Source organism: Cynara cardunculus (genome assembly GCF_001531365.2).
Source record: "Cynara cardunculus var. scolymus isolate 2C chromosome LG 1, CcrdV1, whole genome shotgun sequence".
Classification (NCBI taxonomy): Eukaryota; Viridiplantae; Streptophyta; class Magnoliopsida; order Asterales; family Asteraceae; genus Cynara; species Cynara cardunculus.
This window is the reverse complement of record NC_037528.1, coordinates 3,282,969-3,296,256: the sequence shown is the minus strand read 5'-3', so window position 1 is coordinate 3,296,256 and position 13,288 is coordinate 3,282,969. Positions and strand designations below refer to the sequence as shown.

At 29.3% G+C, this 13,288-nt stretch overlaps 1 protein-coding gene and 1 long non-coding RNA gene across 2 annotated transcripts; both read left to right on the top strand.

The window, feature by feature from the left end:
- The first annotated feature begins 8,450 nt into the window (after positions 1-8,450).
- LOC112521217 (RING-H2 finger protein ATL66) lies at positions 8,451-8,909 on the top strand. The gene has a single exon (XM_025129945.1). It carries the CDS (start codon positions 8,451-8,453, stop codon positions 8,907-8,909), a length of 459 nt encoding a protein of 152 aa, XP_024985713.1.
- A 3,288-nt stretch (positions 8,910-12,197) lies between these two features.
- LOC112527472 lies at positions 12,198-12,633 on the top strand. The gene is made up of 2 exons (XR_003070760.1): positions 12,198-12,304; positions 12,397-12,633. It is a non-coding gene; the product is annotated as an uncharacterized LOC112527472 (long non-coding RNA).
- Positions 12,634-13,288: the final 655 nt, after the last annotated feature.

Sequence of the window (13,288 nt, the reverse complement as noted above, 5' to 3'; positions counted from 1 at the left end):
TGAAATTTATTTTAATTAAAAATAATATATTTTTTTATATTTTTTTTAGTTTAAAAAATCACTGACAAAATATATTTTCGGATTTTTTTCATTATTTTACCACTTTATCGTTCAAAATATGAATGTTCATTGGGGTTTTTTCCCGATTTTTTTCACTATTTTACCACTTTATCGTTCAAAATATGAATGTTCATTGGGGTTTTTTCAGGATTTTTTTCACTATTTTACCACTTTAACTTGTTGTACAAGTCATAAGAATGTATCCAACATGTTTTATAAAAGTTCAAGAAGTTATTTAATATGTTTTAGATTGTTCAAGAACTTATTTGTTTCAAAAATTGTCCAAGGACTTATTTAACATTTTTTGGAATGTCTAATGACTTATTTGTTCCAAAAATTGTCCAAGAACTTATTTAACATATTTTGGAATGTCCAATGACTTATTTGTTCCAAAAAATTGTCCAAGGACTTATTTAACATATTTTGGAATGTTCAAGGACTTATTTGTTCCAAAAAAAAGTCCAAGTACTTAATCATTCCAAACAAAAAAGTCCATTGGTTTTTATTGTACTTTTCCATTGTTTTAAAAGTAAGTTACGAATTTGATCCTATGTTTCCATTTTCTACCCTGAAGCATTAGGGGACCTTAATAGGTGAAGAGCAAAAAGAGGGTGACTGTCGAGATACATACACATATATGTATATAATTCTTTTTTTATATATTTTAATAAGAAAAAGACAAAATAGAGGATAAAAAGACTAAAATACCCTTGAACTTAACTGGATTAAAGAAATCTTTTTGATTCCATTAAAGGGACGGATTCAATATATACGAAAATTCGTAACAAAGATACTAAATCTGTATTTATTTTGATTTTAGGATCATTGTGATAACAAAATATAAATCCCGAGAACCAAATTTGTAATTTACTCATAGTTTTAAAGAAAGGCCCACTAATAAATGGATCAAATACGCCGTTTAAACCGAGAATTTTATACATGAAATGGGCCTGTGCCTTCGATCCAATAACCTTTTTTTACTCCGTAGTCGGGGACTCTCGGGAGTCGGGACCATATAATATAATTTTAAAATAATCTTAAAATTCACAATTAATGGTTTTTTATATTAAGCCCCGTTTTGTTAGTAGAGTTGACTCTCACGCCTTATTAGCAACGTGTATGATGGTTAGGTTTAGACGGTTTTTGGTATTTTTATAATTTAATTTAATTATGATAGTTTAAAAAATCTCAATTAATTCAAAAGTATAAATCAATCCAACCCAACCTAACCCAACCCAACATTTGTAAGTTAGGACGGGTTAGGTTAGGTTAACGGGCTAGTAATATACAAAGAACTTTTATCAATTCTCTTACTATAATCAACATAATATTTTCCACCATAATTACAAACACGTATAGAGTTATTTTTTGAAAAATGATCCCAAATGTTGTGAGGTTCTACCTCCTTTTTCTTAGACGTGTGTTGGTTTATTATTGTTTTCGATTTTGGGGGACTTAGGAATATTTTTCCAGAAAATAAGATTAAAAAAAATACAAAAGTACAACCTACAAGAAAATATAAGATTTCTTTATGCAATATAAACAAACGTCTAGAAGCAGCTATGCAATAAAAAGAAAATTTTATGTTTCCAATTTCTAGTTTAAAACGTACTTCATATGTTCATACTTCAAGTTTAAAACATACCTCATATGCCCATTTATGCCATGGGAACAAAATTTTATATAAAGAAAGAGAGCAACTTCTAAACATTGGTGGTTCCAATTTCTAAAAGAATCTATGCAAAAGAAAATTATATACTAAAGTGTATATCAATCATTAACATCAACGCACGATCTAGTCGTTTAAGTACACTCGTGCTAAGGGAATAAGGAAGAAAATGGAACTGAGGAGTATCAACCAATTATTAAAACTTCATGTTTAAATTCGTGTAACTAACTGTGGATAAACATCAAATAGATGATAAATATCTCATTTTAAAATATAAAAAATCTAAAATATAATTAAGATAATTATCGAGTTCTAACAAAATAATTAACTATTATTTTTATGAAAAAATTATATTATTAACCCAAATATAAATTACTTCGTTATTGAACTTAAATTAAATTATAATTAAAAATTTTGAGTTAAAAGATTACACAAAAAATAATGAATTTTAAATAGTTAATTTGATATTAATATCGATATAATTTTGTCAAATTTTTATGATATTTTCAAATTTATATTTTATTCAAAACTAAAAACATCATCGATTTTTCAAAATCACATAAAAACATATTATAACATTGATTGAGATTAAAAAAAATGAAATGTTAAAATCAGGATCTATCTCGTTGCATTGTGCGAGTACTCTTCTAGTAATATTTATATACGACAAATGCAAGAAATAAATTCATACACCCTCCTCACATTTGGTGAGGTTTGAATCTCTAACCTTTTAGAAGGTCAAAATCTACGATACCGCTAGAACAAAAGCCTTTTAGTGATAATACATAAATGTTGACGGGTTAGTCTATTCGTGTTTAACTATAATCCATTTTACCTCTTGTTCAACGCGTCTAATCTGTCACTTTCTACTACCTGTATTATATATGAAAAGTACTTATTATACTTATTACCAAATAAAAAACATATTTATCACGTGTGATTATGCTATATTCTTTTTATAGACTATATTAGTTTAAGAATCGCCAATGCAATCTAAAAGGTTTAGGTATCATACCATTAGTTGATGAATGGTTGCGGTTGTTTTTACAATTCATCCTTTACTGAATTTCATATTTCGTCCTTGCACTAACACTGTAATAAGAAATGACTTGTGAGTTAACTGAATTTAACAATTTTTACTTGATATAGTTAAGGCAATTTTTTTCATTTTTAAGAACCCAATTTCTTAAAAACAATAAAACCCGTCAAATTTGCAATCCACTCTTCATTGTTTATTAAACGTAAGCGTCTAAAACCACAAGGGTGGTGTTTGATTGGTTTGAACTTGGCTCCAAAGGTCAAAAGTGCCAAGAGGTCCCAGGTTCAAATCTAAGAAGGAACAAAAATCCTCTTGTGGCCACATGTGTTCAAATGCGGTGACTTTGGGCTACGTGCAAAACAGGTGGTCGCTTGGGATTAGTTAGCTTACATAACGGGTTGGATATTCATATTAATAAAAAAAACGTCTATTATAAGTATTTTTATGTTAATGTGACCACTCACATAGTCTCGTTTTCAAAGCCCTTTTGCTTTTCTCGAAGATGAGTGTGTGTATGTGGCATCTTGTCCGTAATATCATTCTATAAATAATTTACCTTCCAACAAACCACGTGACACCAACATTGCATGCGGGAAACTAGCGTTTCCTTTAATGATCAATCAATTACTTAATTTCTTCCCTGAACGATCTTTTATGTCAGGATCCGATTATTGAACTTGTAGTTTTTTCAGTTCTTAATACCAATATGGACTTTAATATACAATATTTTAGAAAGTAAATCGTTAGGACACAAGCAAGCATCAAAACTCAGTRAACAAAGTCGTTTTTATAGACACTTAGGACACAAGCAAGCATCAAAACTCAGTRAACAAAGTCGTTTTTATAGACACTTAGGACACAAGCAAGCATCAAAACTTAGTGAATGAAGTCGTTTTTATAGACAATTGGTTAACTTACTTGACACATTTTGGATAGTCAAATCTATACGAAATGTAGTGAGGTGACATGATCTTTCCCTCATATCACATGACACCAACATTATACGCAGGAAACTAACATTTCCTATAATGATCAATCAAGTATCTGATTTCTTCCCTAAACAATTTCCTCTGTCGGGATCCGATTATTACACTTGTAGTTTTTCCAGTTTTTATTACCAATATCGACTCTGATATACAATTTGAAACAATAAACCGTTAGAACATAAGAAAGCATGATGGCAATTAGTCGTTAACCTGAGGAAACGAATAACCGAGCATTTAAACCATGACATGCATGGCATATTAGTACATTTTATGATAACTGATAGTATCATACAATATTATGACTCTCAAAATGAATTACTATTGTAGAAAAATACATATGCTCTCGAAAAAATAAATCATAACGAAATACGAGTTATTATTTTAGAGAAGACATATGCCCACAAAATAATTTTAATCTGAAACATTGGGACAACATAGAAAACATGTAGTAGAATGTTGACGGCATCTTCAACATAGAAAATAATATTTTTTTTTTCAAAATTTCATAATATCTTCAAATTTATATTTTATTCAAAAATAAAAACATTTTTTTCTCAAGACCACATAAAATCGTATTATAATATCGATAAACCAAAAAAAAAACATTAAAATTAAGATATATGACATTGCGTTACATGAATACCCTTCTAGTAATAATAAAACGTTTAACAAAATAAAATTTAATTAGCAAAAACTAAAAAAAAAAAACATAATTTTTCTACTATAATTCATTTAATAATTAGTATTATAAAAATTAATTATACTATGACTACCATGTTTAATAAAAAAGTATAATAATAAATAAATATAATATTTTATTTATTATTATAATATCAACGTTTTTTTTAATACATTTTAGTGTGTGATTGAAATTGATATTTTTAATGTTCAATAGACTAACCAATTCTATTTTTTTTTAATGGTTGAGTTGAAGATGGTTCAGAAAAATGACAATAAGCTACATAAAACAATTTTTTCTACGAAAAAATCAATGTAAGGAATATTGAAATTTACGTTATAAGGAAATACATATACATGAAATTAATATGTAGAGTGAATTACATATTTGGTCATGTGGTTTAATGAAAATTATGACCAGTCTTCTGAAATTTGAAAAATTATGAATTTGATTTTCGTGGTTGTCATTTTGTTATGATTAAGGTCTCTCTCGGTAATTTTGTTAACGGTGACCCGGTTAACTCAGGAGCATTTGAGTCTTTTTGCAATTTTCTCATATGTTTTACCTTTCAAGTTCAGCTATATCCCTCTTTTCTTTGCATACGGCCACACCACCAGCTCTTGCCATCAAATGAAAATCGTCAAAAATGAGTGTTTGATTCATGTTTATCGTTTTGATTTTTGTGTTTTTAATTTTTTATTTAAGTTTTCAATTTGAATTTAGGTTCTCTCTCATATTCATCTTATGCTAATTTTCAAGAAAATCAATAAATGTGTTCCTTAAACACCAACAATAAACTTGTGCATATTAAACAACAAAGGAAACCATACCAAATTTAAAAAATTAAAATCCAGAAAACCCTCGTAATTTTGAAAATAAGGCAAAAACAATTAAATCAAAACCATAAATGTGGTTCTTTTCAAAGTTTATATATGTAGGGCTACATCTTGGTTGAATATAACACTATCTTCCCTAAAACAAAACAAAAAAGTTACCTTATAGAACTATTGATATTATATATTTAATAGGGCAAACTGCATGAAAAAAATAATGTACTTAAATTTGGTTCATATTTTGGGTAACGAATTTTCAAAACTTTTATTTTCGCACATAAGATGTAAAGTTTTAAACATGTTACTAACTTTAGATTAAAAAAAATCCATGTTACTAACCACGTCAGCAAATGATACTGAGTTGGATACCATATCACTAGCCACAATCGGTTAATGTTTCAACCAGTTACATGGGTATTTAAATGTTTAAAATTTTACATTTTAGGTACCAAAATCGAATTTCTGAAAGTACGTTACTCAAAATAGTAATCAAGTTAAAGTACGTAATTTTTTTCACGTAATTTGCTCTATTTAATACACACACACATATATTTACATATGAATATAAAATAAAAATATTAAATACAAAAAAGACTCAAATAAAGTATTATATGCATAATATATTATAAAACATTTGACAACTCTTAAAAATCATTTTTTCTGTATGAAGTATTGTATATTGATGCATATTACTCAAAATTCAATATTACAAGTAATTTTGCATTGGGACAACTTATTAAAACTACATTTTTTAATTCGTGTAACTAACTGCAGTTAAATATAACTTAATACATGATAAACATTTATTTTAAATATATAAAATTTAAAATATAATTAAGATAATTATTGACTTTTAACATAATGTTTAATTATTATATTTATAAAAAATTATATTATTAAACAAAAAATAAATTACTTTGTTATTAGACTTACATTAAATTACAATAAAAAAATTGAATTATAGAAGTTACACTACACAAAAAAGGAGAGCTATTAAATAGTTAATTTGATACTGATACGATTTTTTTTTTAAATTTATGCTATCTTCAAATTTATATTTCATTAAAAAATAAAAGCATAATTATTTTCTCAAAACCACATAAAATCGTATTATATCGATACAGAAAAATAATAAAAATTAAATATTAAAATAAAGATTTACCTCGCTAAATTACACGAACACTCTTTTAGTTATATTAAAAGCATATGAGAAAAATGAAAAAGTCAAATAAAATAATTAAATATGATTTAATTTACTCTTCAAGTTTTTGATAAAAAAGACGAGAAAAAAAAATACAAAAAAACTCAAATGTCCCTAAATTAACAGAGTCATCATTAATAAAGTTAATTAGAGGGACCATAGTCACAACAAAATGACGACAATAAGGACCAAATTAATTCATAATTTTGTGAAACCACGTGTACCAAATCCGTAGTTCACTATAATATCCATTATTCAGTTTTGATGTACTTTGGCCAAATTTAAACTAATTAAATAATATCCTGATGCAAATAAACAAAACATGTTTTATTTTTTCGGAAAAAAATCATTACATTTATTTTAAAAATTTTGTATTTAACATTTTTGTTTGCGTTTTATCTTTAAATCAAATTAAAGCTTATGAAGTTATGTTTTCCAAATCCAAAACCAAAACCAAAACAAAACAGGTTTTACTTTGAAATAATTTATTGTTTATGTTTTTATTGTTTATAAAAAATAAATCAGAAAAGCAAAATTGAAGAACAAAAAGTGTCCACTTATTCAATAAAACCAACATGGAATCCACTGAAAGAGATGCTATTAACAGAATTTGCCATCAAACTTTTATATTAATTAGGTCATGGAATTGATTAAAGGAATTTAAAACCAACTTTATTTATAATTTAATTATTTTTATTAATTATTTATCTAACTCTCGTTTTTTTTTATTGCATAAAACAATGAAAAGTCGTACAATTAATAATAAGAAATTTATTGGAAAAACATGTTTTGGTTTATTCTTTATTATTTTAATTTTGGAATCCACAAAAATCGCTTTTTGACATCTTATAAAATAACGGCATCGTTTATGATCATATTATTTACGAAAAAACTTGTAGATAAGTAAAAAGCTCTTTTAAATATTATTTTAAATAATCATATATATATATATATATACACACACACACATACGGTTGATAGGATATATTTAACTGATTTAAGATAATAATAATAATAATAAAAATCAGTAAATTCAAACGTTGATCGAAGTGAATAGTCATGTTGCTGGGTCTATGGGATAAAAAAGGGAATTTCACCAAACACTTTTAAATATTTGACACGTAAGAGATTAATATGTTCTGTTTATGCAGTTATTTTTAACTTGCTGATTTTAAGCTCGTTTGCATCCGGTGTGTGTTTTCCTTTTCATCTTTATCTCATTATTGGTTGGGGTAAAGTTCCTCTCTAGTTTTCTATTGAAGGAAAAAGTTGTCTGGTTTCATGAGAACCCGTTAAAATATGTGATTTTTCTATTTCCAATTACTTTACAAACATACCGCTAAAATAACAAACTTACGTCATCATTATAAAGTTGCTACTATTTGGTCCATGTGAATTATGTTCTTTTAGAACTATAACACAGTTCAAGCATTTAATTTACTCGTCATTATAAAACGCATACTCTTTACAGCGATCAATATTCTTATCACATATGATTTTTTTTTATATTTTATATCACTCTCGTATAAAAATAACCCCAAATAATATTTTCTACATTTAAGAAATAAAAAAGAAAAAGGCGAGTCTTTGTATGATGATGACACATAGTTACTTTCGCAATCACATGTTTGCTTTCTTACATTGTGATATTAACGTATTGATAAAAATTACATGTCCAAGATTTTTGTTTCTTTAGATTTTTGTATTTTCAATACATGATTTGATCTGAAATTAAATGGGTGCATTTAATATCCGAAAAAAATATATTAAATAAAATAATTAGGTGCCTTCATATGATTGATTGCACATCGGGAGAAAATTTAGAACAAATGTTTTTCATCAGTTATTTACATTTATGGTCCCTTTATTTTAAGCAAGTTGTCATTTCACTTTCGTATTTCACTTTTTATTTATTATTTATACCAACCCTTCCCTCTTTCCCATCTACTTCCCCTCTCTCCAAATCTCAATCCCAATGACACAATGGCTACTCCAGACTCTCAGACATTTCACTGGCGCTACGACGAGCTCGACGATAAGAACTTCCAAATCCGTGGACGCACTCTCTTTTTCATCATCGTTCTCTTCGCCGTCATCCTCTTGGTGACGCTTCTCTTCCTCTACGCACGCTGGATCTGCCGATCTTCCTCCGCTTCTTCCGCCGCCGTATCACAGCACATCCAGCGGTTTTCCCGGCCGCAAGGCCTGGATTCCGCCGCGATCGACAGCCTCCCGATCACTCTGCACCAACGGCCATCGACGTCATCAACTGATTCGTTGGAGTGTTGTATCTGCCTCGGAGTATTTGAAGAAGGGGAGAAAGTGAAGGTGTTGCCAAAGTGTAGCCATGCTTATCACTGCGAGTGTGTAGACAAATGGCTCACCACTCATTCTAGCTGTCCGATTTGCAGAGCTGCACTCCTGGTCGACTCACCCGTCTGACTCGGCTAATTAATTCTTTTTCTTTTTCTATTTTAATCCTTTTTGCTTAGGTATATATGCAAAGCAAAATCCACTCCTGATCCGTAATTATAAATTAAAGTAATAAGTAATATTAGCTTTTTGAATTTAATTCTTTTATGTCAAATTAAATTGTTAATAACTTTCTAAACCCGTTTAATTATTTTGGAAAGCTAAAAAGATGGTATAATTAATTAAACCCAACATATTTTAATGATATTTTTTGTAGATAAAAAAATAAAAAAATAAAAATAAAAATAAGATATATTTGTTTTTTATGTATGGTATTTATGGGACATAAAGACAGAAAACGTTACAAATATGATGCATAATTGATGGATGAAGATGACCATACAATGATGGTGTATAAAGTATATGTACCATTTAAACTGGGACTACAACCCACACCCATTGTGGACGTGTCTCCATCTTAAATTTTGGCTGTTTCTTTACGTGAAAAATATTCCTTCGACCATGAAGAAAAAGAAGTTTTAAGAATAAAACATATACAGAAAGCGACGGTATCGTCGTCTAATCGTATTGGTCGGTTTTTTAAAATATAGTAACGGTGATAAGTCGTTTTTTGCTTTGTATAACGATAAATTTGAGGATTAGATACGAAAGAAAATGATACCTTGAGATTGTGTTATTTGGGTCTTTTTGAAGACGCGGTGAAAGATGTTGTTATCACAAAACGCTTACACGTGTAAAAAAGGGTGGGAGCGAGAAACACGTTAAATAATTTCCATCATGCCAATAGAAGAATGCAAGGCATAGTCTCGTCAACGAAATGATGGCATGATTAAGACGAGGTTTTTTGTCTGTCTCTTGAAAATAATTACGTAGATAAATAGATTTTTATCGTATACGATGCATGAGATACCATTAATTTTAAAATTAAAAGATAGTTAACGGTTGTTAGATCGTAATCGTTTACATGAGTTTTTCTAGAAATCACAAGCTCCGCAAAGAAAATGATAACGTATGAACATTTGATTGGTTTCTTGAATACAGTTACATAAGGGTCATTGATCTAGCAGCACCTACATTACGAATTACTGGTAGATTTCACCTTCTCTTAACAAGTCAAGGGTTCAAAACTCACAAAATACAATAAGGGTATACGAGTATTCAGCATATATATATGTGACATATTTAAAAAGAAAATACATAAAGTTTTCTCATACCAAAGATGGATGAAAGATATTTTATTGAATTATATTCGTAAAATTTAAAGAATAATTTAATAAACTCTCTGTGACGCTCATAAATCATAGGGATTTTATCCGGAAAGAAAGGTATGAAAAAGACCATTTGAATCAATTTTATGAAATTCTAAAAAAAATCTAAGAATGCCGAAAACAAACCTCCCGAGAAAATGATACCATAAGAACGTTTTGTTTGTTTCTTTAAAATAATTTCGTAGATATTTTTTCATGAATATATACAGAGTTGCAAGAAAAAACCCTGTTAAATTATTTTCCATAACATTGCTTAAAAAATCTATTTTCACAAATTAAAAGATACTTAAAAAACAACCAGATATTTATTCAATCATATGTTCTAATATTTTGCCAAACCAACATGTATTATCGCCCAATCATTTTTGTTTAAATGGTTTGAGTTTGCATGTCGTAGGAAAAATATTTCTTAGGGGCTGTTTGACAGTTGCTAAATGGTTTGGTGCAGAATGATTAAAAGACTCATATAATATAGTGTAAAATGAAATATAATTGTTTGGTAATTATTCATAATAAAAAAATGGTGCTGAATGGTTAATGGAGATCCACGATACAAAATCATTCAAAGGGTTTTAAAACCATTAAGAGTCAAACTTTTTTTTTGTCAAACAAGATTCACCTCTTAGCGATTCAAATACTATGTCATAATAAAACTATTAAGAAGTAAATAAACAACCCTTAATTTAAATAATAACTTTTATTATTTATTTTATGAGAAAAAAAAAAAAAAACAGTTGTAAATAATCAAAGGCATTGATTTTTAGTGGTGTCCGCTACCTAAATAGCACGAGAGTATTTACTGAGGTGTATTAAAAAATATCTTATATTTATTGAGGTGTATATAGAAAAAATCACGAGTAAATAACATCAATACTTAAAAGTACAAGTTTTTTTTTTAAATTGTCTCTTAAGATCTCTGAAGTCTGATTTGTTCAGATGTTTTGGTATTAAGAACATTTTTTTTAAATAAGAGCTTAAAATCTTTAAATGTCCTTTGAAATTATAAGTGGTAAACATATCTCTTAATCCTAATCCATCATTTATCAAATGGTTCATATTTTGAGGGTTGGAAGAAATTTGTTAGCAAAAACTATTTTTATCTTTTATACTTTTGTAAAAAACTATTTATATTTTTGCACTAATTTGATCGATTCAGATTTCAAACGTAAAAACAAACAGTGTTATTGATCTAAATTTCAGACTTCAGCATCATCTCTTATAAATTAGAAGTGAAATCAGAATTCATATTTCAGCATCTCTTAAAATATAAAAGCCACCTAACTATGAAAGTTATGGGTATTTATATTATAATACCAATCAACTCATAAGGCGTAGTGTTGTTAGTTGAGGGACGGTAATCATAATGTGAGAGTTACAATTCACCTGGAGATTGAGTTTATTGTGGGTACCATTGTACCAAGTTCTTAAGCTAATTACCTAACAAACTACGATATATATGATTTTCGGCAGTGTGGGCCAACATGGGAGCTACCGGTTACATATCCTTCTTCATAAACAGTATTATGAATCCAAATCAAAAAATTATAATTATGTTTTTTTGAGTCAATTATAATCATCATCAAATATGAAACATTTGTTTATGTACTTACTGTACCCGATAAATCCAATATCTGCCAGCATACAAATTAAAAAATACGCTTAACTTTTATTTCGATCCGATATTTAATCCGACATCAATTGGGTTTTGAAAAGAATGGAATAAAAGAAGATGTGATGGAAGGAGATCATGGAAAAGACGATACGAAACGTCCATTCTTGGCAAAAAAACATTGTGTAGTCAGTCACCTTCAAATCAATAACAAACGACCCGTATAAAGCCCATATCAAGAAAATATTGGGCCGAAAACCCGGCCCATAAACCATGTAAATACGGGTACAATATGCCCAAGAGAAATCAAACAAATCAAGTTGGGCTTGGGCCTTGGTGCGAATATGTGACCCGAGCCCGACACACTACAAGACCTGGGTCCGTCCAACAAGATTTAGGGTTCGATAAATAGCCCCCATGCTCTTGTCTCGTAATCTCTTCACAATTTTACGCCGTCGGCTAGGGTTTTTAGCGTAACCAGAAGAAGCACAACAAACAGACGTTTTCCGGTCGCCATGAGAGCCAAGGTATTTCCCTGGAATCTTGATTGTTATCGGTCTTTTACTTTTCGGTTGATTCAGTTTCTTATAATGAAATTTGTGGATTTGTAATTTCTCAGTGGAAGAAGAAGAGAATGAGGAGATTGAAAAGGAAGCGCCGAAAGATGAGGCAGAGATCTAAGTAATCTGTTCGTTGGAAATAATCTGCCAGCCTTTTTTGAAGGAATCATCAGTATCGTGTCGGTCTCCGTTTCGTATTTTCTGTTTGAACTTATCGTAATCAGTACTGTTTAGTTGAATTATTGTTTTTGGATTATGAGATTTTAATGATATGGGTTTAGATTAACTTTTGCCAATTCGCTCATACTATTGATTCTTTCTCCTTTGTGATTTTTTACGATTGCGAACGCTTCTGTGTTCTGTGATTTGTGCGTCTGTCGTTGGAAGAGTAACTCCGAATCTTTGATTTTGGATTTGGAAACTGAAAAAAAACAGCTTATATGTCGAGGTTGGTGATATTCAAATCTATTTTGAAACCCAAAATTGGAAGATCGAGACTGTTGCAAGATTGTTCTTGTGCACTGTTTTCCTGTTGCCTTATGCACTTTAGTTTGAAAAAGGTGATGTTTGAGTAGTCAACTGGAGCTTTGCTGAGTTTGAACTGCCCGAAGTGCTGCTGAAATCGATGGTAGGTTTTCTCTGTTTGATTTGCCTACACACGCCCAATCACCTTGAGGTTCATTTGTGACTTTCCTTTCAATGATTTAACGGTTTAAAAGTTGTAGGTGCATGTTAGCTTGTGTAGTTATATTTTGCTTATCTTGTTATCTGGATGATATTTAGCTATTTAGGGATGAGTTGGTGGTGGTGGGATCATGTGTTGGAAGCTTGTAGGGAAGGGAATGGTGGTTGAAACTGGTTCTATATGACGATGAGAGAGCCAAGGTGGTAGTAATAAGAACCTGTTTCTACACTTGTCATGGTTTTGTGTGATTATCTTGCAGGTTACTG

Bases quoted from the DNA above. Each gene is read 5' to 3' on its own strand.
- LOC112521217 (XM_025129945.1), top strand. From the start codon at position 8,451: ATGGCTACTCCAGACTCTCAGACATTTCACTGGCGCTACGACGAGCTC.